We start from the raw sequence: 27,734 nt of genomic DNA on the forward strand, positions 1-27,734 counted from the left end.
ATTTGGGAAGAAACACGTAATTACAAGCACTTTTCCAGTCAAAGCTTCCAGGTCTTAAAAGCAGGGTGAGTAGAAGGCAGGATGGGCCAGAAGAAGGAACACAACAAAACAACTCAGCATCACAGTCAGGGGCACAGAGCCAGGCTGAGTGTCCACACCCAGACTCTCAGACCTGCGTATGAATATCAATTCCACCAATCAATAGCAGTGCAAATTGAGCAGATTGCTTAACCTCTCTGAACCTTACTTTCCTAATCTGTAAAATAAGGATAGTAATAATACCTACTTCGTGAGGCTTTGTGAGGACTGAATAAGAAATGTAACTGAAACCACCGTGTCTGTCGCACAGCATGTGCTTAATAGCTGTCAGTTATCGTTCAGTTCAGTTCAGTTCAGTCACTCAGTCGTGTCCGACTCTCTGCGACCCCATGAATCGCAGCATGCCAGGCCTCCCTGTCCATCACCAACTCCTGGAGTTCACTCAGACTCACGTCCATCGAGTCAGTGAGGCCATCCAGCCATCGTTAATGTAACACAAAATACCTGCCTGCCTTCCAAATTTTATGCCATTAGAATAGGTGCAGAGGAGATATGGAGAAAGGATGAAGACTGTCAGCTTCCTACAAGAGATTTTTCCATTCTTTGCAAAGGAACACACAAAATGGATAAGGGAAGAGTCAGGAGGGAAGCGAAGTGAGAGCAAGAAGATGTGTTTTCAAAAGGAAAAGATTCACAGTAGGAGGCAGAACTTTGGGTTTTCTGAAAAGGGGAAAGGACAAAGAGTTGACGGAAATTAAATGGCTTAGTATCCAGTTTCAGTTCAGTTCAGTTGCTCAGTCGTGTCCAACTCTTTGCGACCCCATGAACCGCAGCACGCCAGGCCTCCCTGTCCATCACCAGCTCCCAGAGTCCACACAAATCTATGTCCATTGAGTTGGTGATGCAATCAAACCATCTCATCCTCTGTCGTCCCCTTCTCCTCCTGCCCCCAATCCCTCCCAGCATCAGGGTCTTTTCCAATGAGTCAACTCTTTGCATGAGGTGGCCAAAGTATTGCAGTTTCAGCTTCAGCATCAGTCCTTCCAAAGAACGCCCAGGACTGATCTCCTTTAGGATGGACTGGTTGGATCTCCTTGCAGTCCAAGGGACTCTCAAGAGTCTTCTCCAACACCACAGTTCAAAAGCATCAATTCTTTGGCGCTCAGCTTTCTTCACAGTCCAACTCTCACATCCATACATGACCACTGGAAAAACCATAGCCTTGACTAGATGGACCTTTGTTGGCAAAGTAATATCTCTGCTTTTGAATATGCTATCTAGGTTGGTCATAACTTTCCTTCCAAGGAGTAAGCGTCTTTTAATTTCATGGCTGCAGTCACCATCTGCAGTGATTTTGGAGCCCAAAAAAATAAAGTCTGCCACTGTTTCCACTGTTTCCCCATCTATTTCCCATGAAGTGATGGGACCGGATACCATGATCTTCGTTTTCTGAATGTTGAGCTTTAAGCCAACTTTTTCACTCTTCTCTTTCACTTTCATCAAGAGGCTTTTGAGTTCCTCTTCACTTTCTGCCATAAGGGTGGTGTCATCTGCATATCTGAGGTGATTGATATTTCTCCCGACAATCTTGATTCCAGCTTGTGCTTCTTTCAGCCCAGCGTTTCTCATGATGTACTCTGCATAGAAGTTAAATAAGCAGGGTGACGATATACAGCCTTGATGTACTCCTTTTCCTGTTTGGAACCAGTCTGTTGTTCCATGTCCAGTTCTAACTGTTGCTTCCTGAACTGCATACAGGTTTCTCAAGAGGCAGATCAGGTGGTCTGGTATTCCCATCTCTTTCAGAATTTTCCACAGTTTATTGTGATCCACACAGTCAAAGGCTTTGGCATAGTCAATAAAGCAGAAATAGATGCTTTTCTGGAACTCTCTTGCTTTTTTCATGATCCAGTGGATGTTGACAATTTGATGTCTGGTTCCTCTGCCTTTTCTAAAACCAGCTTGAACATCTGGAAGTTCACAGTTCACGTATTGCTGAAGCCTGGCTTAGAGAATTTTGAGCATTACTTTACTAGCATGTGAGATGAGTGCAATTGTGCAGTAGTTTGAGCATTCTTTGGCATTGCCTTTCTTTGGGATTGGAATGAAAACGGACCTTTTCCAGTCCTGTGGCCACTGCTGAGTTTTCCAAATTTGCTGGCATATTGAGTGCAGCACTTTCACAGCATCATCTTTCAGGCTTTGGAATAGCTCAACTGGAATTCCATCACCTCCACTAGCTTTGTTCGTAGTGATGCTTTCGAAGGCCCACTTGACTTCACATTCCAGGATGGGGGATTCACATTTTTACCTATAGGAAATGTATTGAAAAGTTACATTGTTAAAGGGTTTTTAAATATATATGCACATATTTTTCCAAGAGTGAAAGATTTCCACTGGGCTTAAAATACTATCTTTATCTATAACTTTAACCAATCTGGTGTTTCTATGCAAATAAATGACAATGATACAGTTTGAGGTAGTTCTTTGACTTCCGTTTATACTTTTCATCTCATATACTCTTGGGTGCTTTTTTACTACCTTAATTCTTTTTTCTTTAGAATGCTCTTTTGAAGCAATATTTTACATTCTTTTCATTTTTTAATGTGAAAAACTATATACACTTTAAAATCAGTGTCAACTGTCCAATGTGTGTGCTCAGTCGCTCAGTCATGTCCAACTGTTTGTGACCCCTTGGACACTAGCCCGCCAGGCTCCTCTGTTCATGGGATTTTACTAGCAAGAATACTGGAATGGGTTGCCATTTCCTCCTGCAGGGGATCCTAGCAACCCAGGGGCTGAAATGGTGTCTCTTACATCTCTTGATGAAGAATCTCCAGATTCTTCACCACTGCACCACCTGAGCAGCCCCACTGTCCAATGAAAATGGAAAAAGAACAAAGAGAAGGTAAAGCATCCAGAGACAGCTACTCAAAAGAGACTCTTTCTAAAGTCTAAGGAACGTCTGTGCCATATTCTTCCGTACAATTCCACACTCAGACCAAAGAAGAGCAGAAAGGTGATGACAAAGGCAGTGCATCCCAGTCACTCTTTCAACTAACAGCTGCTGAGCGTCCACGACACACAGCACTGGGCCAGGCTCAGTGAAGACCCCCACCGCCGGCACTCCTGATTCTAATTGTCATGTAACACAAATCAAAAAACAGGCAAGACTAGGCTGAAACAAGGTAACTGTCTTAAGCCAGAAGAAAACAAGTAGCATCCTGACTCATAAAATCGAATTCCTATATGTTCCTAAAAGCCAATCTCGTCTCATATTCCTGCTGGTTTCCAGTAGGGTCCCTCACTGAAAACTCTTCTGGGAAGCAAGTGTTGTTCTTGAAACTCCTGCTGAAGCCAGGAGGATCACTACATGTGCCTCCCCACAAAAGAGCTCCCAGAAGACGAACTCTTAATAAGACAAAGGCAACGGTGGCAGCCAAAGCTGCCTGAGGCCAGACCAGGAACACTAGTAAAACCATTCCCCAGAATATCAAGGGCATCTGAAGTCTGAACACCTTCACTGCACTAAAACTCCTTAGAAATATTTCTTCATGATTGAAACCTGGGAATGCTCTCTGCTAGCTCTGCCATCACACCGTTCATCTGATGCACCGTGAGTCCATGGTGCCCAGAAATGGACAAGGAGGGATTTGGCTCTGAAGCACGAAGCTCCTCAAATTGCCCGGCTGAGCCTATATCCACCAAGGCTGCCACCACCTCAGCCATCCCTGCCACCATGCTGTCACCACCAGACCGCATGAAACCCTTTTAACAGATACTGACTGATTGCTCCTCACCTCCTTGGGCATAAGGCCGATGCATAAAAACCTGTGGCGTCACAGGGTGTCTGAGTGAGTGGTGTCCCTAGGATTGTGCAGTGCACAGCCTGAACAACTGCTCATGGCAGCCCTGCCTGGACTCCACCCTTGATTACACTTTGCTTTGCATTGTGAATCATGGTATGGTCCATAAGTCTCCTGAGGGCAGGAACATGGATTATATAGTTTTTAATGCTCCCACAGTGCCTAGCACTCAGTTGATGATCAGTAATTCTCCCCTAGAAATTCTGTTAGGGGTCTCTTCTGACCAGCTTTAGAGAAAGAAAGCAGCCTTTTTTGGGCCTACCCTGACTCTCCAGGCACATTCAGTCCATGCCCCACCCACCCCATGAGCATCTGAACATTCCCACTTGTCTTGTCCCTTTCCTTGAGGCCAGATCAACTCAAGCACGAGGAAATCATTAGTGTCAGAGACTCTCAAAGGGAAAAAGACTTCAATTTCATGTCACTGAGGTCACGGCCAAGAGGAGCTACCCCGCGTCCGAGGTCAGGGGCGACAGCCGAAAGGAGCTACCCCGCGTCTGAGGTCAGGGGCGGCAGCCGGGAGGAGCAACCTCAGCCCGAGGCCAGGGGCGGTGGCCAGGAGGAGCTACCCCACACCCAAGGCCAGGGGCGGCGGCCAGGAGGAGCAACCCCACGCCTGAGGAGCAGTGGCTGCGCGGGCGCGGGAGGGCCTAGAGGAGCTATCCCACTTTGAAGTTCAGGAAGGGCAATGGTGAGAAGATATCCCTCGTCCAAGGTAAGGAGCAGTGGCTGCGCTTTGCTGGAGCAGCCATGAAGAGATACCCCATGCCCAAGGTAAGAGAAACCCAAGTAAGATGGTAGGTGTTGCAAGAGGGCATCAGAGAGCAAACACATTGAAACCATACTCACAGAAAACTAGTCAATCTAATCACACTAGGACCACAGCCTTGTCTAACTCAATGAAACTAAGCCATGCCCATGGGGCAACCCAAGATGGGCGGGTCATGGTGGAGAGATCTGACAGAATGTGGTCTACTGGACAAGGGAATGGCAAACCACTTCAGTATTCTTGCCTTGAGAACCCCATGAACAGTATGAAAAGGCAAAATGATAGGATACTGAAAGAGGAACTCCCCAGGTCGGTAGGTGCCCAATATGCTACTAGAGATCAGTGGAGAAATAACTCCAGAAAGAATGAAGGGATGGAGCCAAAGCAAAAACAATACCCAGCTGTGGATGTGACTGGTGATAGAAGCAAGGTCCGATGCTGTAAAGAGCAATATTGCATAGGAACCTGGAATGTCAGGTCCATGAATCAAGGCAAATTGGAAGTGGTCAAACAAGAGATGGGAAGAGTAAATGTCAACATTCTAGGAATCAGCGAACTGAAATGGACTGGAATGGGTGAATTTAACTCAGATGACCATTATATCTACTACTGCAGGCAGGAATCCCTCAGAAGAAATGGAGTAGCCATCATGGTCAACAAAAGAGTCGGAAATGCAGTACTTGGATGCAGTCTCAAAAATGACAGAATGATCTCTGTTTGTTTCCAAGGCAAACCATTCAATATCACGGTAATCCAGTCTATGCCCCAACCAGTAATGCTGAAGAAGCTGAATGGTTCTATGAAGACCTACAAGACCTTTTAGAACTAACACCCCAAAAAGATGTCCTTTTCATTATAGGGGACTGGAATGCAAAAGTAGGAAGTCAAGAAACACCTGGAGTAACGGGCAAATTTGGCCTTGGAATACAGAATGAAGCAGGGCAAAGACTAATAGAGTTTTGTCAAGAAAATGCACTGGTCATAGCAAACACCCTCTTCCAACAACACAAGAGAAGACTCTACACATGGACATCACCAGATGGTCAACACCGAAATCAGATTGATTATATTCTTTGCAGCCAAAGATGGAGAAGCTCTATACACCCAGCAAAAACAAGACCAGGAGCTGACTGTGGCTCAGATCATGAACTCCTTATTACCAAATTCAGACTGAAATTGAAGAAAATAGGGAAAACCACTAGACCATTCAGGTATGACCTAAATCAAATCCCTTATGATTATACAGTGGAAGTGAGAAATAGATTTAAGGGCCTAGATCTGATAGATAGAGTGCCTGATGAACTATGGAATGAGGTTTGTGACATTGTACAGGAGATGGGGATCAAGACCATCCCCATGGAAAAGAAATGCAAAAAAGCAAAATGGCTGTCTGGGGAGGCCTTACAAATAGCTGTGAAAAGAAGAGAAGTGAAAAGCAAAGGAGACAGGATAGATATAAGCATCTGAATGCAGAGTTCCAAAGAATAGCAAGAAGAGATAAGAAAGCCTTCTTCAGCGATCAATGCAAAGAAATAGAGGAAAACAACAGAATGGGAAAGACTAGAGATCTCTTCAAGAAAATTAGAGATACCAAGGGAACATTTCATGCAAAGATGGGCTCAATAAAGGACAGAAATGGTATGGACCTAACAGAAGCAGAAGATATTAAGAAGAGATGGCAAGAATACACAGAACTGTACAAAAAAGATCTTCACGACCCAGATAATCACGGTGTGATCACTGACCTAGAGCCAGACATCCTGGAATGTGAAGTCAAGTGGGCCTTAGAAAGCATCACTACGAACAAAGCTAGTGGAGGTGATGAAATTCCAGTTGAGCTATTCCAAATCCTGAAAGATGATGCTGTGAAAGTGCTGCACTCAATATGCCAGCAAATTTGGAAAACTCAGCAGTGGCCACAGGACTGGAAAAGGTCCGTTTTCATTCCAATCCCAAAGAAAGGCAATGCCAAAGAATGCTCAAACTACTGCACAATTGCACTCATCTCACATGCTAGTAAAGTAATGCTCAAAATTCTCCAAGCCAGGCTTCAACAATACATGAACTGTGAACTTCCTGATGTTCAAGCTGGTTTTAGAAAAGGCAGAGGAACCAGAGATCAAATTGTCAACATCATGGAAAAAGCAAGAGAGTTCCAGAAAAGCATCTATTTCTGCTTTATTGACTATGCCAAAGCCTTTGACTGTGTGGATCACAATAAACTGTGGAAAATTCTGAAAGAGATGGGAATACCAGACCACCTGATCTGCCTCTTGAGAAATCTGTATGCAGTTCAGGAAGCAACAGTTAGAACTGGACATGGAACAACAGACTGGTTCCAAATAGGAAAAGGAGTACGTCAAGGCTGTATATCGTCACCCTGCTTATTTAACTTTTATGCAGAGTAAGTACATCATGAGAAACGCTGGGCTGAAAGAAGCACAAGCTGGAATCAAGATTGTCGGGAGAAATATCAATCACCTCAGATATGCAGATGACACCACCCTTATGAGGAACTAAAAAGCCTCTTGATGAAAGTGAAAGTGGAGAGTGAAAAAGTTGGCTTAAAGCTCAACATTCAGAAAACGAAGATCTAGGCATCCGGTCCCATCACTTCATGGGAAATAGATGGGGAAACAGCGGAAACAGTGGCAGACTTTATTTTTTAGGGCTCCAAAATCACTGCAGATGGTGACTGCAGCCATGAAATTAAAAGATGCTTACTCCTTGGAAGGAAAGTTATGACCAACCTAGATAGCATATTCAAAAGCAGAGACGTTACTTTGCCAACAAAGGTCTGTCTAGTCAAGGCTATGGTTTTTCCAGTGGTCATGTATGGATGTGAGAGTTGGACTGTGAAGAAAGCTGAGCGCCAAAGAATTGATGCTTTTGAACTGTGGTGTTGGAGAAGACTCTTGAGAGTCCCTTGGACTGCAAGGAGATCCAACTAGCCCATTCTGAAGGAGATCAGCCCTGGGATTTCTTTGGAAGGAATGATGCTAAAGCTGAAACTCCAGTACTTTGGCCATCTGATGCGAAGAGTTGACTCATTGGAAAAGACTCTGATGCTGGGAGGGATTGGGGGCAGGAGGAGAAGGGGACAACAGAGGATGAGATGGCTGGATGGTATCACTGACTTGATGGAGGTAAGTCTCAGTGAACTCCGGGAGTTGGTGATGGACAGGAAGGCCTGGCGTGCTGCGATTCATGGGGTCACAAAGAGTCGGACTGAACTGAACTGAACTGAAGTCACAGTGTATAGCTCTGTGACCTGCAAAACTCCAGAGAGCAGCCTTCTTGAGCACACGATGTGCAGATCCTATCCCTCAACCCTTATCTATGCAGGATTCAGGAGGCCCTAGGGCCATTAGTGGAGAGCTGGAATTTTTGGGTGGTTCCTCATATCAAGACAAAATCTGTCTCCACCCTCCGTACAGAGTGTTTCACATTTTGGTCCCTGTTGTATCCTCTGGAGCCTCACACAGAAAGCCTTATCTCGTGTTTCAGCAAAGATGAAGACAGGAGATCCCATTCAGGCCCCTTGGATTCCAGCCCAAGCTAGAGGCAATTCTTTTGATGCTGCTCCTTGTCCCTCGCTGAAGATGCTTGACTTTGCAAGGCTTCGATGGGAGGAGAGAGACCTAGGCCACGCCCCCCGCCACCCCGACCAGCAGGTGTGCCTGCCTCTGTCCACTGTCACCTTCCTCCAGAACCTCGCTCCCGGATAGGTGCAGAGCAAAAGTAGAGCAGTCCGGAAATCAGAAAGAAAAACCTGCATTCCTGCTTCCTTCTAGGCAAGTCTCCCAAGCAGCAGGGCTCCTCGGGCTGTTGACTGCAATACATCTCCCCTGCCAGGGTTCCCTCAGAGCTGCCCTTTGGGCAAAGTGCTTCCAGGCTTCCTGCGAGCCCCTGGGTCATCCCATCAGGCTCCTCCCTGGTGGTAAGCCTGCTTGGGGGCATGTTCCTCCCCAAGAACTTGTGTGGCCAGGTTTGGGGTTAAGACAAGGGTTTCCCAGCCTGAGTAGGAAGGGCACAGGCACTTCTCCTCTTCCAGGAGAAGGGTCGTGGACACATCTAGAAGCCAGTAATTCACCTGTCCTCTGTCCCACAACCTCCTTTCCAAGAAGGAAAGGTAAAATTCAACGCTTGTTACTTCCTTGGGTCTGGACAAGGGGAGGCACCTTTCCCTGAATGAGAAACTGTGGCCTCTGGGACTGAGCAGAGAATGAGAGGGGCTGGACCCAGATCGGTCCTCAGGACACAGTGCCTGTGGGCGTGCTCGGAGGTGGGAGGGGGGGAGCAGTGAGGGGATGTGGAGAAGAGATATAAGGCCTCTTGTCCCAGAAGCAGCCAGGAGGTGAGAAGAGGTGTTAGTGGCACCCAGGAAGGCAGAAGAGGCTGAGGAATTCAGGAGGGGCAAGAACAGCCCTACAGAAAAGGCTCTGGGCACACTCTCTCTCTCTTTTGCGGCCAAAGCCAGAGAAAGAACAGCCAGTTGCATAATCCTTCTATTTGCTCAGATCTACATTTTGCCTTGAAGCTCCCTGCCCTGGGAAGTGATTGAGGAAGGCACCCAGCAAGGACTGGGCAGGGCAGGGAGTCAGTAGACCAACCAGGGGTGCGCAGGGTCTTCAGCCTTTCTTCCACCACTGCCGTCCAGGAGGATGGAGGCCTTCAACGAATCTTCCCCGTTCAACTTCTCCCTCCCGCACAACTTTGGCAAGCGGCCCACCGACCGGGCGCTGAGTGTCATTCTGGTGATCATGCTGTTAACCATCATGCTCTCGCTGGGTTGCACCATGGAGTTCAGCAAGATCAAGGCGCACTTCTGGAGGCCCAAGGGGCTGGCCGTCGCTCTGGTGGCACAGTTTGGCATCATGCCCCTCACTGCCTTTGGACTGGGCAAGTTCTTCCAGCTGAATAACGTCGAGGCCCTAGCCATCCTGATCTGCGGCTGCTCACCGGGGGGGAACCTCTCCAACATCTTTGCCCTGGCCATCAAGGGGGACATGAACCTGAGGTAGGACTGGGGGTGAGAAGGGAGCTACCTGGGGAGATTGCAGTCAAGGCGAAGAGCCAGGAGGGGAGTGAATGGGGGCTGGGAGGGTGTTAGGGCAGGGGGTGGCAGCCATTTATGCTCAAAAGCTAACACTGGGCTGGGGGCAGACGCTGGGGTACATCTTGGCTTAGGCTCCAAGCCAAAGGGGCTCAGCTGGTCCAGGGACATCCTGGAGAGACCCCGCCCCTACTCCCAGGGTTGTCTCAAATGGCACAAGGACTGTCTTGAAGGAATACTGTATTGATTTAAAGCAAAGGGACCTCTGGTGAACTTTCACCCATCTGCCAGGGTAGGCAGAATTCTGCTTCAAGGCCAGAGATACGAAAGGGAGTGCAGATTAGTCCCAAAGATCTCCAAGGAGATCAAGGCGGCTCAGAACCAAAGAGCACCTCCAGTTCCTGCAGACCAGGAAGGAATTGCCGAAGATCCCCCCAACTGTCTGTGCAAGTGGGCTGTCCTCTCTGAACCTCCCCTCTCCACCCATCAGAGGCAAGAACACTTCAGCGCAAAGACACAGCCAGGTAGATCCTGGAGTCCCCCAGCACCAGGTCAGGGTCCCATGTCAGGACAAGCCTCACCTCAGCCAAACTGGGAGGAGGCAACAGCAGCATCCCCACACCCAAACCATTACAGCAGAAGTCAGTGAGGGTGGAATCCTGCAGGGGGCAGCTGAATACCAGTCCTTCCAAAGAGGTGGGACTCTGGTCTGGAATGTTTCCCAGGGCAAAGCCACGTCAGACTAGCTCCAGCTCCAGCAGCAGCTTCTGCTGGCTGAAGAAAACTCACCAGCATAAAAGCTCTGGCTCTTACTTAATTGTCCATCTCAAGCCTGTCTCTTATGGTTCAGTCCTCAGTGGAGAGGCTATTCCATGCCAGGCAGGGCAGTAAATTCAAGACAGTCCATCTGCTTGTGCCTGTCACTACCCTGCCCCTGACTGAACTGTACTAAGGAAACCAGCCAAGTAGGGAATCCTCTTCCTGGTGATGCCAAGTGATGCTGGAGCTGATACTTGAATGAAAAAATGATAGTGATCATGGGGGGTTACCTGGACCTGCCGCCTGAGAAGCTCTGGACTCTCCACCCATATAATTCAACCCTCACTGAGGTGTTTGATGGAGAGAGAGCCTGGCTTGTACAGTCTCTCACGGGAACATGTCCAGTATTCAACTACCTCACTGTGAGGAAGTTCTTCCCCTTATCTGATCTAGGTCCTTCCTGCAGCAAGACAAGCCCCTGACCTGATCTAGACAAGGCCCAATGCAGCCTCTGTGTCCCATACAGAGAAACCTGAACCATATCTTAATTCTGACGTAGAAGGGCTGCAACCTTGCCTGGTAGCTTAGCTGGTAAAGAATCCACCTGCAATGCGGGAGACCTGGGTTCGATCTCTGGGTTGGGAAGATCTCCTGGAGGAGAGCATGGCAACCCACTCCAGTATTCCTGCCTGGAGAATCCCCATGGACAGAGGAGCCTGGCAGGGTGAGTAGGGCCTTATGGCTCTGTATCAGTAGAGCTGCACGGGCGGGTGGGGAGGTGGGAGGCAGTATTAAAGCACAGTAGGGGAGTCTCTAAGTGTGAGTGACCAGATGTCCCAGTCTCTTGAGCCAGTGAATGTCAATAAGGTCCCTTTGGCAATGCCTGCTTTTCGGAGGCTCTAGGCCTCCACCAGTGACACCTCCAGTGACTCACTGTCTTGCTCAGGCTCCTGGTCTGGGCACCTGGGACCTGTCACCTCCACCTAGGCCCCTCAAGAGATAATACTTTGCAGGACAGCCACCTTCTGCCATAAAGCCCCTTCCCACAGACCAACCTCCCATGTACATGAAACCAGCCCTCTGACCCCACTCACCCTCCACCATCACAAGCTGCCAGAAACTTCAAATTCCAGATTGAGTTCACCTGAGACAACTTGTTACAGGTATTATAGTAATGATAATGGTGCTGATAATAAAAGACAGACTGGCAATGGGCCAAAGGCTCTATATGGGATCCTGATACGGCTTCCATGAGGAGGTGCTATAAGGAGCTCCATTCTAGAGACAAGAAAACTGAGCTTTAGAGAGGTTAATACATTTATCCGAGGCCTGGGGGCTCCAAAGCCTGTGCTTTCACTCAAATATCTTCAATGCCCAGTGTGGCTGGAGGATGACCGCCAGCCTCTGAGGTGTGGGCCTCCCTGCACAGGGCATATGCCATCCATCTCTGCCGTGGCTATTGTGGGATTAGGAACTCATGGCTGGCATAGCTTCCTGCTTTTCAGGAGAAGACAGAATCTCCCTTTGAAGGTGAAATCTCTAAATTTTTAATTGTTGGCAATGATTTCAAATTTTTTAAAACACTGTGCAAGCCAAACTGTACATGTCAGAGGCCCAGATGCCACCCAGAGGCTGTGGGTTTGAGGCCTGTGTACGATACCATGCTATTCCCATGTGGACTAGAAAGGAGTGTTGAGACCAATTCCACTTTACACGTGAGAAAGCTCAAGTCCAGAGACTTGCTAGAGGCTTCCCGAGAATCTGTGGGCAAGCTGTGTCCGGAGCCAGTCCCGGGGTCTCTCTTGCCAGTCATTCTGCTTCACGGCTGGAGTGAGGCTGAGGGAGATCCTCGTGGGTGGAAGGGGGAGAAGGAACATTCCAGAAGGCTGGGTGCCCCCTCCCCCGGTGGACCTCTCAAGGCAGCCAGGCACAGCAGCTCTTTCCTCTAGGATGCCGAGAGTCATGCTTCAAAAAAGACAGTGGACCCACAGGCAAGAGAAATTGCCCTCCCTGAGGGACAGAGAAGAGAGGGCCAGTGAGAACTGGGCCCCTTTGATGACCACCTATGCCACACCTCGAGTTCACCTGCTCACCCCCACCCCTCATCCAGCCTACAGCAGACAGCAGAGCCAATGGCTGTGGAGACAACCCAAGGATTCTCACAGTTCTCCCCACCATGAAAGACTAGGCAGGAGACAGAAGCTACTCAGGTTCCCCGAAGTCTCCCACTTCACCACAGAGACTGACCGGTTCCCTCACAGCTCCCTCAGCTTCTGCTGCCAGTGCCTCTGTTAACAGGAGCTCAAAACCTGTCCCTCAAGCAGGGTATATACAGTTGCCCCAAAGCAGGCTGTGTGGAGGGCTCTGAGAATTTAAGCAGGAAGGTTTAAAAAAAAAAAAGAAATGTGCTCCATTCCCCCTGGTCCCTGGACGCCTAGACAAGGTCCATAGCAGACTCTGGGTCCTACAGACAGAAACCTGGACCATATCTTAATTCTGATGTAGAAGGGTTGCCAGCTTCCCTGGTAGCTTAGCTGGTACAGAATCCGCTTGCAATCCAGATTCACAATGTTACTACATGACAGGTTCGTCTCAGAGCTACAACAGGACTGCCCTCCCAGCACTGCCCTTCAGGGTAACAGGATCACAACCATTACAGATACCAGAAATGTAGGCCAAGAGCCAAGCCCTTGCACGGGCGGAGGAGGTATCAGGAGGTCTGGGAGCATGGCTCCCACACACACGCCAGTGCACAAGGCACACCAAGTCCCAGAGCAAATTCCAAAGCTCCCGACATGCCGAGCCAAAGCAAGCATGACTCCTGTTCAAGGTCATCAAAACAAGCACACGAGTTTCATGTGTGGCCTTTCTCCTAGGCAGAGGTCAACAGCTAGCGCTGTGTAGCCTACCGAATGCCCTTCCCAATCTCATTCCCCTCTTCCTACACTCAAGGAGCACCTCCCAGGATTTGACTTTCAGCCCTTCCACAAACCCTTTTATATTTTATATTATACTATTACTATGTATGTATATATCCACCAGCAAGATACACTCCTGCATTTGTTTTTAAACTTTATATGAACTGTATCATACTACCCATATCATTTGACAACTTGCTTTCTTTGAGATGATAGGTTTAAAAATAAAAGAGCTATTTTGTGCATTTGAACTGCAGAATAGTTTGTACCAGGCTTCCCTGGTAGCTCAGTCAGTTAAGAGTATGCCTGCAGTGAAGGAGACCCGGGTTCGATCCCCGGTCAGGAAGAGCCCCTGGAGAAGGAAATGGCAACCCACTCCAGTATTCTTGCCTGGAAAATTCTATGGACAGAGGAGCCTGGCAGGCTACAGTCCACAGGGCTGCAAGAGTCAGACACGGCTTAGTGACTAAACCGCAACCACCATAGTTTGTTTGCATTGTCCTGTTGGCAGGCGTTTATGCGGCTTTCCTATTTAAGCAAGTCTTGTGCCTGCTACCCCTATGCTCACATGTGAGAGCATACAGGAACACAGGACTGCTGGGTCTTGAGGTTCACACGTCTTCATCTAACATCTATCCAGACTAGTTGTTCTACATCTCACTCCCCAGGGCAGTGTATGAAGATCCCTGTTTCTCTGTGTCATCTGTATAAAATGAAATATCATGGTGGTTTTAAATTTAATTCATCATAGGCTTCCCTGATAGCTCAGCTAGTAAAGAATCCACCTGCAATGCAGGAGACCTGGGTTCGATTCCTGGGTCAGGAAGATCCCCTGGAGAAGAGAAAGGCTACCCACTCCAGTATCTGGCCTGGAGAATTCCATGGACAGTCCACGAAGTCACAGAGTCGGACACAACTGAGCAACTTTCACTTTCATGGGAGGTCTAGCACCTATTCAAATCTCGTTGGCCATTTGGGTGTCCTTTCTGAAAATAATGCCCTTTGCCTATTTTTCTATGGGATGGTGGTGCTTCCTTCTTATTAATTGGTAGTCATTTGTTGTTTTTACATGTTTCAACAGTCTACTCATAGTTTGGGGCTTATCCTTACGTTTTGATAATGATATAAAACTGTGTATTTTAACTTAACCAACTGTATTAATATTTTCCCTTGACATTTTATATTTTGGGGATTATTTAACAAACACTTTACTGCCTTCAAGGTCATATATACATTCACCTATGTTTGAAAAGTTTTAAAGCTTTGCATCTCACATGAAGATCTTTAATTTATTAGTATGTATTCTGTGATCTAATTGTATCTTTTCCACCTGAATAGAAAAAATTCCTAGGATCAGTGAATTTTTTTCCAGCAACTTGTAACACCACCTCTTGTTGATCAGATGCTCAAATAAGCATGGGTTTATGTCTGAGATCTCTCTTCTATGTGGCTATTCTTGTACCAATATCACATTTTCTTAATTATAACTCTATGGTAAATTTTGATGAGTGAAAGGAGTTGCCCTACCTTGTTATTCTTGGAAATTATGTTAATTATTTTTGACCTTTTACTCATTCATTTGAATTTTGAGACTAACTCTCAAGTCGACAAAAGTTATTTCTGAAAGTTTGGTTAAGTTTGCATTAAATTTATAAATCAATACTGAATCTTCCCATCCACAAAACTGGTATAGGTTTCCTTTCATTCAATCATTTCATATTAGGAAGTTCTTCCATATAATTAAAAATTCATTTACTAATAATTTTTTGTAGTAATTTTTAATTGATTTTTTTTATTGCTAATGTATTCAGAATTTCATGGATTCTATTTACTAGTTAAAATAGAAATTCACTTGAATTTCCTCTGTGGACAGTTCTATCATCGGCTTATTTTAGTTTCTTCCTTTCCCCTCTATATAGTTTTCCTATCTCGTTTTGCAATGCTAGCGAAGACGTACAAACTATAATTTACAGCAGGTGATGTGATGAGAACAGGTATCCTTCCTTTATTCCTCTAATTTTTCACCATTAGGTTTTCTATTTCTTGTAGATTTTTTGGACAGATAATCCTTTTCAGGTTAAGGGAATCCATTCTGTTGCTAGTGTGGTGATTTTTACCATGCATGAACACTGGATTTTGTTGAATGACACTTTTCTATACCATTTTTTTCTTTAATCCAATAATGCAGTGATACATATCAGTAGATTGCCTAATATTAAATCATTTTTATATTGCTGGGATAAACCCATTTTGTTCATTGTATTATTATATAAAGGCATAGCTAGATTCACTAGGTAACATTTTGTGACTTTTGCTCCTGTGTTTGTAAATGAGAATGGTCCCTAATTTTCCTTTCTCATAATGTGACTTTTTTACCTTTGGTTCTAAACTCATACTAATCATATATAATTTGGGGCATGTTTCCCCTTTCTTTACTCTGAGACGATCTATACTTTGAATATTTAGCAGAACTCTACTATAAAATCATATACATTTTGTGTGAGGTTTGTTTGGATAATAGGTTTCAAAGTGTTTACTAAATGTCTTAAGTGAGTCTAAATTGATTCAGGTTTTCAACTTCATTTTAAGTTTTTGTAGATTTCCCAGGAAATTGTCCATTCAGTCTGAATAGAAAAATGAAAATATAAGACTATCCTTGATTTCTTCTATGGTCCTCTAAAATCTCTATTGTATCGGAAATTGTATTTCTTTTTGCATTCATGCTAAGATCAATTTGTGCCCATTTTCCTTTTTCTTGGCTAGCCTCGCCACAAGTATTTATATTATCGGACTTTGTAAAGAACCTGCTCTTGGTGTAATTGATTCTCAATTTATATCATTTTTAAAGGTTATTCTCTCATCTTTAATATTTTCTCTTTCACTGGGTTTGTTTCTCTTTCCAACTCTTGAATAAAATGCTTAGCTCATTAATTTTTAATCTTTCTTCTTTTCCTTTATAAACATTTCAAGCTATAAATTTTCCTCTTAAGGATGAATTTTGTCCTCTAGATTTTTAATATTTTTAAGATATAATTCACACACCATAAAATTCACCTTTTTAAAATCAGTAGTTTATAGTATATTCACACTGTACAACTATCACCACCAATTCCCAAACATTTTAATCATCCCCCAAAGAAACCTAAACACATTAGTAGTCACTCCCCATTCTCTCTCTCCAGCCCCCAGCAACCACAAATCTATTTTCTGTCCCTAGGGATTTCATGTAAATGGAATCATATAATACCTAGCCTTTCATGTTTTTGATTCCTTCACTTGCCATGCTTTCAAGATTCATCTTTGTGATAGCTGATATATAGTGGTACTTCATTGCTTTTTATGGCTGAAGAACATTCAATTACATGAATACACCACAATTTGCTTATCCATCAATATTTTATTTTCCACTTTTCAGCTGTAACTAATGTTGCTCTGAACACTTGTATGTACTTTCTCCACATTCTCACCGAGACTTATCATTTTTATTGCTTAGCTCCGCTAGTGGGTGTGAAGTGGTATCTCATTACCACTTTATCATTTCATTATCAGTTTTAATTTGTATTTCTTTTATAACTAATGGTGTCGAGCATCTTTTCATGTGCTTGTTGGCTAACTGTGTTTCTTTGGAGAAATGCCTATTCAAGTCCTTTGCCCATTTTTAAATTGAGTTATTTGGAGTTTTTTAGCTGTTGAATTATGAGTTCTTTATATATTCTGGATACTGGGCACTTGCACGATTTGCAAATATTTTCTCCCGTTATGTGGGAGACTTATTTTGAGTATCCTTTGAAGCAGTTTTTTAGGTTTTGAAGTCAAAGTTACCTGTTTTTCCTTTGGTTACCTGTGCTTTAGGTATCACATCTAAGAAATCATTGCATAATCCAAAGTCAGTTCAGTTCAGTTGCTCAGTCATGTCAAACTCTTTGCGACCCCATGGACTGCAGCACATCAGGCTCTTCCTGTCCATCACCAACTCCCAGAGCTTGCTCAAGAGTTGGTGATGCCATCCAACCATCTCATCCTCTGTCATCTCCCCATATTTTAAAATACTATATTCTTCCTTTTTCCAGTATGAGTTCATATCCAACCCATAAGAGAATTACATGTTCTGTTTTGCCAGTAGTCCTTTTGGAGTATTGATTACTGAGTAAACATTTGTTTCACCTCTCCTTTTTTCATAGGCTTAAAGTCTCAATTCTGGCCCCTCCCTTGGGTATTAAAACCTAAACACCAGATTACCAAGACTAACACCCTACCATCTACTCCTCCACACGCTGCAGCTTCAGCACAAGCCTACCTACTACTCGACATTCTTTTGTTTCTAGTCCCTGGAAACCTCCCCTCAGTTTCTTACAAGATGGAGTATGTGCTTAAGTGTTATAGGTGTTCATGACTATGTTGGGGGGAGGTTCCCATTATTCAGTCCACAGTATCTTTTGAGGGTCTCTCCTCAGCTTCTGACTCCTTGTGATATATCCACCAATTATGTTCTTGATGGCTATACTCCAGACCCTTTGGACTAGGATGTAGTTGATGGTCATATCAAGCCCTCATCCCCAACCTTCTCACTAGAATGGACGCCAAAGCATATATTGTAAAGTAAATGTCTACAAATCCAAGATGTTCCCTAGCAGCTTCCTCTCCCCGTTGGTCTTTCTGAAGGGCCTCTTCCTACAGTGTTCTGAGATTAACAAGGATGAGATTCCAAATGCAGACAGCAACAGGGCAGTTAGGATACAAATGAGAACTGGGAAGATACATTGTTATTCAGGATCTGAAACTCACAATTTATCTTAAATAATGTTAAAGATAAGCCAAAACATAAAGGACATGAGAATATCAATGTTGGGTGTGTGTACGTGTGCATGCTGCTTCAGTCGTGTGCAACTCTTTGTGACTCCTGGACAGGAATGTAGCCTGCCAGGCTCCGTGGGAATGTCCAGGCAAGAGTACTGGAGTGGGCTGCCATGCCCTCCTCCAGGGGATCTTCCCAACCTAGGGAGCGAACCCACATCTCTTACATCTCCTTTATTGGCAGGCAGGTTCTTTACCACTAGCACCACCTAAGAAGTCCTCAAGTGTTGGGGACTAGATTATTATTCAAGATAGAAAACAGGTCTGATGACCAGATTATCTTGTCACTTGACAGTGGCTAACTCTGTTGCTGCCTTCTCTAATACTCCACTACTGTGCTCCTTCATCAACTTTTTTTTTACACAGTCCTCTTAATCACATGGGCTTCCCTCGTGGCTCAGCTGGTCAAGAATCCACCTGCAATGTGGGAGACCTGGGTTCAATCCTGGGTTGGGAAGATCCCCTGGAGAAGGGAAAGGTTACCCACTCCAGTATTCTGGCCTGGAGAATCCCATGGACTATGGGTCGCAAAGAGTCAGATAAGACTGAGTGACTTTCACACTTAATCATAACCTCTGTTTACTGCTTTTTCTTTGCATGTTTTTTGGTTTTTGAAATCCCTCCCATTCCACCCACTCTCAAAGACCAAGTGCTCTATAATTGTGTATACGTTCAAACTCCCTGAGAGAAAATGTTCTTGATGTGCTTAATCTTTGTTATTTTAGTCAGAACCACTATGTCCAGCCATGCCCTAGACTCTAAAGGCAGGCACTTAGCCACTGTAGATCAGGTGTTATTCTACAACCCAATGGGCTATAGTTAGTGATGGGATCGCACAGCTTTTTTCAAAATGGGCTGTGCATATGTACAAGTATAGAGAGCAAAAAGAGTTCTATTACGGAGGAGATCAAAATGGCTCCTTTCACAGTGAAGTGTACAGGGACCTGGGTTCAAATCTCAGCCTTCCCACCTTTGTGATCCTTCAAGTCCCCAGCTTCCTCTTCATCAGTAAAAAGGAGATCGTATGCTTACCTCCTCAAACTACTGGGAAGAGGAAACAAAGCAATGCATGTAAGATTCTTCACGCCACGCCTGGCACACAGCAGGCACTCCACAAATAGTACAGGCATACCCTGGAGATACTGCAAATTCATTTCCCTACCACTACCATAAAGCAGAATATCACAATAATGTAAGTCATGTGGATTTTTTGGTTTCCTGGTGCATATACATGTTACTTTTAAACTATACTGTGACTTATTAAAGGTACAATAGCATTGTGTCTAAAAAAATTTGCATATCTTAATTTAAAAATACTTTATTGCTAAAAAATGCTAACCATGATCTGAGCCTTCAGCAAGTTGTAATGTTTTTGCCAGTAAAGGGTGTTGCCTCAATGTTGATCAGGATGGTGGCTGCTGAAGGTGAGGGTGGCTGTGGCAATTTCAAGAAGCAACTCCTTATCCATTCAAGTTTTACCATGCGTTGCAGCAATTCAGTCACATTTTCAGGCTCCACTTCTAGTTCTTGCTATTTTCACCACAGTCACGTCTGTAGTTGCTTCCTCCTCTAGTCTTGAATTGCTCAGTCATCCACGAGGCTTGAAATTAACTTCTTTTAAACTCCTGTAACATTGATATTTTGACCTCTTTCCAGGAATCATGAATGGCCATCTAGAATAGTGAATCCTTTCCTGAAGATTTTGTTAATTTTGCACAGATCCATCAGAGGAGTTACTATCTATGGCAGCTGTAGATGCATCTTCTTCTGATAGAACACTGTTTCATCTGCACTGAAAATCTCTTTAGCATGGCCATCTTCACTGATGATCTTAGGAAGATCTTCTGGATAACTTGCAGCTTCTACTAAGACCTTGCTGCTTCACCCTGCACTTGCACATATATGCATATGGCAAGAAACATCCATGTTTCTTCTGCAGATTCCTCACCTCTCTGAGCCTTCCTAGAATTGAAGAGAGTTCAGGCCTTGATCTGGATCAAGCTTTGGCTTAAAGGACTGTTGTGGCTGGTTTGATGGTCTCTTTAGATCACTACAACTTTCTCCATAAGGCTGTTTTGCTTTCTTCTCATTCGTAAGTTCACTAGGGTAGCACTTATAATTTTCTTCAAGAACTTTGCCCTTGCACTTACAACTGGCATTTGGTGCAAGAGGCCTGGCCTTCAGCCTGCCTGGGATTTCCACAGAATCTCCTAAGAGTAAACATTTCTACCTTTTAACTTAAAAACGTAAGAGACATCTGACCCTACCTTTCACTTGAACACTTAAGAGACCAGTGTGGGGTTTGTAATTGGCCTAATTTCAGTATTATGTCTCAAGGAACAAGGAGGCTTGAGGAGAGAGAAAAGGGGGATCAGTCAAAACACATACATTTATATCCTTGAAATTCACCATCTTACATGAGCATGACTCACAGTGCCCCTAAACAATTACAATAGTAATATCAAAAATCACTGTGACAAATACAATGAAAAAGCGTGAAATACTGCAAGACTTGCTAAAACACGACGAGACACCAAGTGAGCAAATGCTGTTGGAAAAACAGCCCCAATAGACTTGCTTGATGCAGGACTGCCATGAAGGCTCATTTTATAAAAACACAACTGTGAACTGCAATAAAATGAGGTATGCCTGAATTAATGAGCGCCCTCTCTCTCTCCATTTTTCCTATGTCTCCCTCTCAGCATCGTGATGACCACCTGCTCCACCTTCTTCGCCCTGGGCATGATGCCCCTCCTCCTGTACCTTTACTCCAGGGGCATCTATGATGGGTCCCTGAAGGACAAGGTGCCCTACGGCGGCATCATGATATCACTGATCCTGATTCTCATCCCTTGCACCATAGGCATCATCCTCAAATCCAAACGGCCACAATACGTACGCTATGTCACCAAGGTAAGAACCTGGGGGTCTGGGCAGGGAGTGAGAACCCCACCATCATAGCAGTAAATGGCTTGATCCGAGTCATTTGGGCTTTTTCTGTGTCAGTTTTCTTTCCTTGATTAAAAAAAAAGTCTGCTATTGATACAACCTACTTTATGAGATTGTAATGCATATAAGAGTATTTTTGAAGTGTTAGCAGGAAAAAAAGGAAAACACCACACACAACATACAACCATTTTGATAATTAAGCTTTTATCATGTACCTACTAGATGTTACGTTTTATGCTACTAAGGATTCACTGTCCTCAAAGAGTTTAATCACAGAAAATCAGTAACACGTGAGAAACAAGACACAAGAGTGTATAGTCAGGCACTGGCAGAATGCAAGGAAGGTAAGGTTAAGAAGGGCCAGGTAGTCAAGAAAGGCTTCTCTGGAGGATGGAAGGAGGGGTGGTCTTGAGCGAGACCATGAATAAAGGGTCAGATTTGGGTAAGCCTAAGGAAATGTCTGAATAGAGGAGTTCAGAGGGAGACCAAAGGCAAACATGGCTGACTAGATAAGAAGGTGGAGAGGAAGAGACCAGAAGAGCTGGGAGGCACACTCACAGCGCTTTGGGAATGGGATGGAGGAAGTGGAGAGTTGGTCCCAAAGGGTGTGGGGGAGTGCCATGAGGGCACCATACCACTGCCTTGCCTTGGAAAAACCAGACCCTTAGAGAGCTCCCTCTGCCAACTCTTATGACCTTGGAGCTCACTCCCCATCAGTCTCTCCTCTGGTTCACTGCTCACCCCTGGGATCCAAGTGCCAACCTGGTCCTCAGGATAAACTCTGCATCCTGAAGGCCTGTTTTTGTTCCTGCCCCTGGATCTATGCCTTTGAGCTGGTCTACAGGGTACACTACTTGGAAGCGCAAGGCTTGGCAGCAGCTTTAGGCCTGAAACAGAGGTTTGGTCAGATTTCCAGGGTCTTTCCATTTTCACAGTGCCATTGTCAAAGGTAGATTTTTGCCCTTGCCCTGGTGCAGTCCTAATACCACGGCCACAGTTCCCCTCCCGACCTGTTGGAAGATGTGAAGTCTCCTGCCAAATGGCTGGTCACCCCACTCTGCTCTGGACAGCATCTTCTGTTTTCACCCTTGCTTCTCAGTAATCTCCTTTTATTCATCACATCCTCTTATTCCCACAGCCTCCTCCTCACTCTCATTTTTAGAATGACACCATATTAATTCTTCCCAATCAACAGCAGTTCTGGTTTACATCTCTCCTTTTTTTCAGTAAGTAGTCACTGGACTGGACTTCCTGTTTCAGCCAACACCTGTCTTTCCTCCCCTTCCTAGCCATGCTCCCAGCAGACATCCACTGCCCCCACCTACCTTCCACTCCCACCCAGCCCCCAGGGCTGTTCTCCAGTGACAACCCTCATCAATCAGTGTCTACTCCTCAGTCTCCCATCCACTCACATTTTGATGACCCCTTGCTCCACTTTCTTCACCAAATCCAACAGACATGTCTCAACTATTCTTTTAGCGGTTTTTGATATGGCTGACCACTGCCTCCGTCTCAGAAATCTTTCTCCTCAGCTTCAGTGACAGGGCACCTGCTTTCCTACCACCTCTCTGGCATTTCTTTTCAAACTCCCTTGTGAGTTCCTGTGGCAAAGGTTACTTCTCTGCATTCAGCCCAAGGTTTCTGCTTTTCTTACCTACGCCCGGGACCTTCCCACCATGAGATCTGGCCCATCTCAACAGCCATCTACAAGCTGATGACCACCAGAACAGTATCTTCAGCGCTCACAGCTCTCCTGACTCCAGAATCCATGTATTAACTACCAAATCTTTCTACTGAATATGCCTCAGGCATTTAAAACTCAGTATGTTTTAAATTTAAACCATTTCCTCAAACTTGCTCTTCCCTCCTCCCTGTGTCGTCATCTCAATGAAGCATTTAATGTGCCCAACTGCCTGAGCCAGAAACCAGAAAGCCATTCTCCACGTCCTCTCTCCCTCCCCACCCACACTAATCACCAATTGCCAGTTCTGCCTTCTTTTGCTTGAGTCCATGTTTCTCCATATCCACTGCCTTCATTCAGGCCACTCTCCTCTCTCACTAAGCTACTCAGTCTTCTAACCTGGTTCCCTTACCTAATTTTAACCTGAGTCTGGAAAGAACAAACTATCATGTCACTCTATTGCTTAAAGCCCCTCATTGGTTCCTTATTCTACCCCACGAGTCATGAGGCTCCTCAGCCCTCAACCAACCTCTCCAGTGTTAGCTCTTTTCTTTGCACATGCCCTTCCCTCTGCCTGGAATACTCCTCTCTCCAAAATCCCACCTCCCTCACCACCACCTTTCAACTGGACACATCCTTCAAGTCTCAACACAATTAGCACCTGCTCTGGGAAGCTGTTCTCAACCCACAAGCTTGGACAGAATGTGTGTCCTATTTGCTCCCTCATCACCCAACATCCTTGTAGCATTTATTGTATTCGTATTAAAAATACCACTTGTTTTTATTCCCCACACACCTGCAAGAAGATCCTAAGGCTGTGTCTTAACACTGAATTCTCTAACACTCACATCTAATGCCTGAGAATAAACAAAGGAATAGAGGACAAATCCTGTCTCTCCCACATGTGAGTAGAAAAACAAAAAACCAGAAACATGAACCTGTCATCTCACTTACTGAAGAGCTTGTGGAATGTAGAAACAGAAGGAAAAATATATCACACAGAAGATAAAAATGTGAAATGACCCCCATATCACTTAAAGCAACTTTGCCCTCCTCCACTTTGTAGGTGAAACCAGAGACTAGAACCCCAAAAGCAACTGATATAACGTGTCTCCTGATCTAAGTATTCTTCTGAGAATGGCAAATACTGTAAGAGATCACTTATACGTGGAATCTAAAATACGACATGAATGAACTTAACTGTGAAACAGAAACAGGCTCACAGACATAGAGAACAGACTTGTTGCCAAGAGGGAGAGGGGCAGTACAGAAGGAAGGAATGGGGGTTTGGGGTTAGTAAACTGATGTATACAGATGGATGGACAAGGGCCCACTGCATAGCACTGTCAGCTATATTCATTATCCTGTGAGGAAATGTAAAAGAATGTGAAATGTATCTGAGTCACTTTGCTGTACAGCAGAAATTAACACAACACTATAAATCAAGTACACTTCAATTTTTTTTTTTAAAAGTGTTCTGAGGATGGAAAAAAGAATCTCAGATCTTAAGGCTAGAGAGGGCTTCAAGATGAGGTAGTCTCCTGCCTTATTCTCATTTTATATATAGAATAACTGAGGCCCAGGGAATGTCTCTCATTCCTGTTTTGTTACACATCCATGACTCAATTCTACAGTAAATGACCCCAGAGAACATTAAAAGGGCTGAGATACACCTGGACAGAAAGGACAGGAGCCAGTAACAAAGAATCACATAAAATATAAGTGTACCTTAGGACCTGCTTTGCCGCTGGCCAAACCTCCAAGGTTAGACAAGCAGAAGGGCAACAGCTCCATTAATCAATTGCTCCCAAACAAGATATCATTCCCATGAGGTTGCAGATAAAAGTGAGTGGCCAAGATGTAAAGGCTGAAATTTTCTTGCTTTTACATTTCTTTGAGGACTATGCTCATTCTTAATCTCCCCAATTCATAATGTAGTGAGTTACAAGCTGGAACAACTGTCCCAGCTTCTTTGCATACCGAACACTCCTAGAAACTTTCAAATCAAAATTACCCAACTTCTGATAACTGGCTCTGACAGAAGCTATCTGTTCAAACTCTGCTCAACCAGTAGCATTCCCTAGTGAGAGGTCACATTTGGACACACCAAGATACAATTTTAAGGATGCCCTATTTGGGCTACCCTGGTAGCTCAGATGGTAAAGCATTTGCCTGCAATGTGGGAGACCTGGGTCTAGAAGATCCCCTGGAGAAGGAACTGGCAACCCACTCCAGTGTTCTTGCCTGTAAGATCCCATGAACGGAGGATACTGGCAGGCTACAGGGGGGTCACAGAGTCAGACACAACTGAGCAACACTTTCACCATTTGGAAAGGTAATTCAAGTAATACTGTAACTCACCCATGCAGGAGTTTATTCAAGCCTATGTGGTTAGAAAGTTGGTGAACCTGAGCATGACACAGTCCAGGTGCCACTCAGCATAAGCCACTCACCACTCTCATTATAAGGATCCCACCCTGACATTGACTCAACCACGCTACCTATGCTTTCCCCATACCTGCTGCTACTGACCGAAGACCTGACTCTCCTTTGTCTCAGTTTATGCCACCTTGTGACTTCTGCAGCCTGCGGGCCTCCATGTCAAAATTTCCACACTTGTCTCTGCTCTTGCCTCCCCTTCTCTGTAACTCTACAAACTCCCTAAATGAGAGAATTGATTTCCTCGTTGGGTCGCTCACCAACCAGGTCACCTACATGGGAAGAGTTAGGCCAGGTTATCTCCTGGATCCCTGGCAAGCTGAGCTGGCTGCCCATGAATGGACAGACACTCATCACAGCTTTAGTCAGCAATGACAGGGCAATGTAGGTGACAGAAAACATGGTCATCTATGAACAACTACTGTGGCCTCTCTTCTTAGCAAGAGGTCATGCACAGGAGATCCGAGTGACAAGAAACTGTGAGATGTTACACTCCACTCCTTTCCCTACAAGCTACAAAGCAGTCAGTGGTTCTAAGATGCTAGGTGCTGTGTTGTCAACCTCATTCCAAAAGCTGAAGGACTCACCAGTTTACATATCTTGAGGAGGGCTAAGCCAGTTTTCACACCTGGGTCACATCAATGTCTATGCTCACCACCACTCTAAAGGCCCCAAGAATGGGAGAATGAGAATGAGGGCTTGAGATTAATACTCACGCAGACAAAGAGGGCTTCCGGATTCACAATCCTTGTAGCCCAATACCTCCTACATTCTTCATTACCCTCTTCAGAACAAAATCTGGACATCAGGTAGAGGACAAACCCAAGAGGCAAAAAATCCAAAAGGAGAAATTAACTCAAAACCCAAGGGTGAACTAAGCAGTTTATCAGTTAATTTTTGTTGTTACTCAGTCATGTTTGACTTCTTGCAACCCCATGGACTGCAGCACTCCAGGCCTCCCTGTCAGTTGTATCAGTTAATAGTCTCTCAATAAAACTTAAGTCGTTACTAGTGAGATTCCTTCCTATCCTGGGACAGGACCACCAACAGTACAGGTGCTGTTTTATATGATTATCAGTTGCAACATGATTTAGAAACACGGAACTGCGCAGTTACAAGTACAGCAACATAAATAAACGTTAAATTGTCACTAGGACAACATTGTGAATGTAATTAATGCCACTGAATTATACACTCAAAAAAGGTTAAAATGACAACTTGTGTGTTCTATATATTTTACCACATTTTTTTAAAAAAATTGCATTAGGAAATACCAAACACAGGTGTGAAATGAGCTGGAAATGGAACCATAACCATTACAGAACACAGTAAGTTCAAGGAAGGTTTGCTGCACACACTTGTACTGAGAAGAAAAGGCTTCCCTGGTAGCTCAGGGATAAAGAATCCGCCTGCTGGTGCAGGAGATGAGGGTTCAATCCCTGGGTCAGGAAGATCACCTGGAGAAGGAAATGGCAACCCATCCAGTATTCTTGCCTGGGAAATCCCATGGACAGAGGAGCCTGGTGGTTGCAGTCCATTGGGTTGCAAAGAGTCAGCCACAAGTTAGTGACTAAACACCACAACTCAGAAGATAAGAGGAACAGAGCTTAAGTTTACGCATGCATTTTCATCAGTTTAGATGTCACTCTAAAATGCAGACATGTAACACTCTTTGAAACCTTGAATCCTCCTTAGTAGAGAAAATTCTTAACATTCTAATTTCATGATAAATTGCCTACTGAAAATTCTAAGTGGTATGTAAGATCCAACTATAAAATCATAATTTTAAAAGAAAAAAAAAACATACCATTGCTCCCGATGACAGTTGCTTTCACAGCTCTCACCTGGGGTAGGGTGGACCTGCACTGTTTCTAAAGATGCATTACCTGAGCTATTTGAAACTCCTTTTAGGAACTTTCCTATCATCCCAATTTGCAAGTCACTCAAGAAAAGCACTCATCCCTATACATCATTCAGATCTAAAAGCACATTATCTGACTTCATTACCTGCTTTAACCAGCATTGCTTCAAATGATTTTTGGCAACTTCCAGAAATCAGATTCATCCTAAAATAGATGAAGTCCCTACCCATAAAAGAGGTATTTAAGACAAGTACCACAAGTTCTAAGAACAGCTTCTACTCAGTTCCAAGATATCCAGAGCATCCAAAGCATTGTTGGGATGCATAAAGAGAACTTTCATTTACAATACCCACTTTGCCGGAGGGCTGAATAGTTTCATCCTTCAGAGTCACAGCACTTCACTGAAAACCTGCTACTCAGAGATGTCTATCAGAAACTATGTCTGGCTGAGCTTTCAGTAACAAGGTAATCAGACCTATGACCACCAGCAAGCTGCCCAGCTACAGGTAAGAAATCCAAGATGATGATAAAGGTCTTGCGTA

General features: G+C 44.8%; 1 protein-coding gene and 1 long non-coding RNA gene across 2 annotated transcripts in view; one reads left to right on the plus strand and one right to left on the minus strand.

Moving 5' to 3' along the window:
- On the minus strand, positions 1-26,178 carry LOC147364098 (uncharacterized). The gene is made up of 2 exons (XR_015134095.1): positions 26,047-26,178; positions 1-2,350 (listed from the first exon to the last, which is right to left on the minus strand). It is a non-coding gene; the product is annotated as an uncharacterized LOC147364098 (long non-coding RNA).
- The window catches only part of SLC10A1 (solute carrier family 10 member 1), a 23,038-nt gene continuing 4,330 nt past the window's right edge, over positions 9,027-27,734 (plus strand). The window contains exons 1-2 of the mRNA XM_086320018.1: positions 9,027-9,694; positions 20,964-21,174. Coding sequence (XP_086176144.1) covers positions 9,339-9,694; positions 20,964-21,174 — 567 coding nt within the window. The 5' untranslated portion in view covers positions 9,027-9,338. The remainder of the gene's footprint in view (positions 9,695-20,963; positions 21,175-27,734) is intronic.

The sequence above is a fragment of the Bos grunniens genome, chromosome 10, assembly GCF_055505025.1.
Source record: "Bos grunniens cultivar Pamir isolate PY7600 chromosome 10, Bosgru_T2T1.0, whole genome shotgun sequence".
Taxonomy (NCBI): domain Eukaryota; kingdom Metazoa; phylum Chordata; class Mammalia; order Artiodactyla; family Bovidae; genus Bos; species Bos grunniens.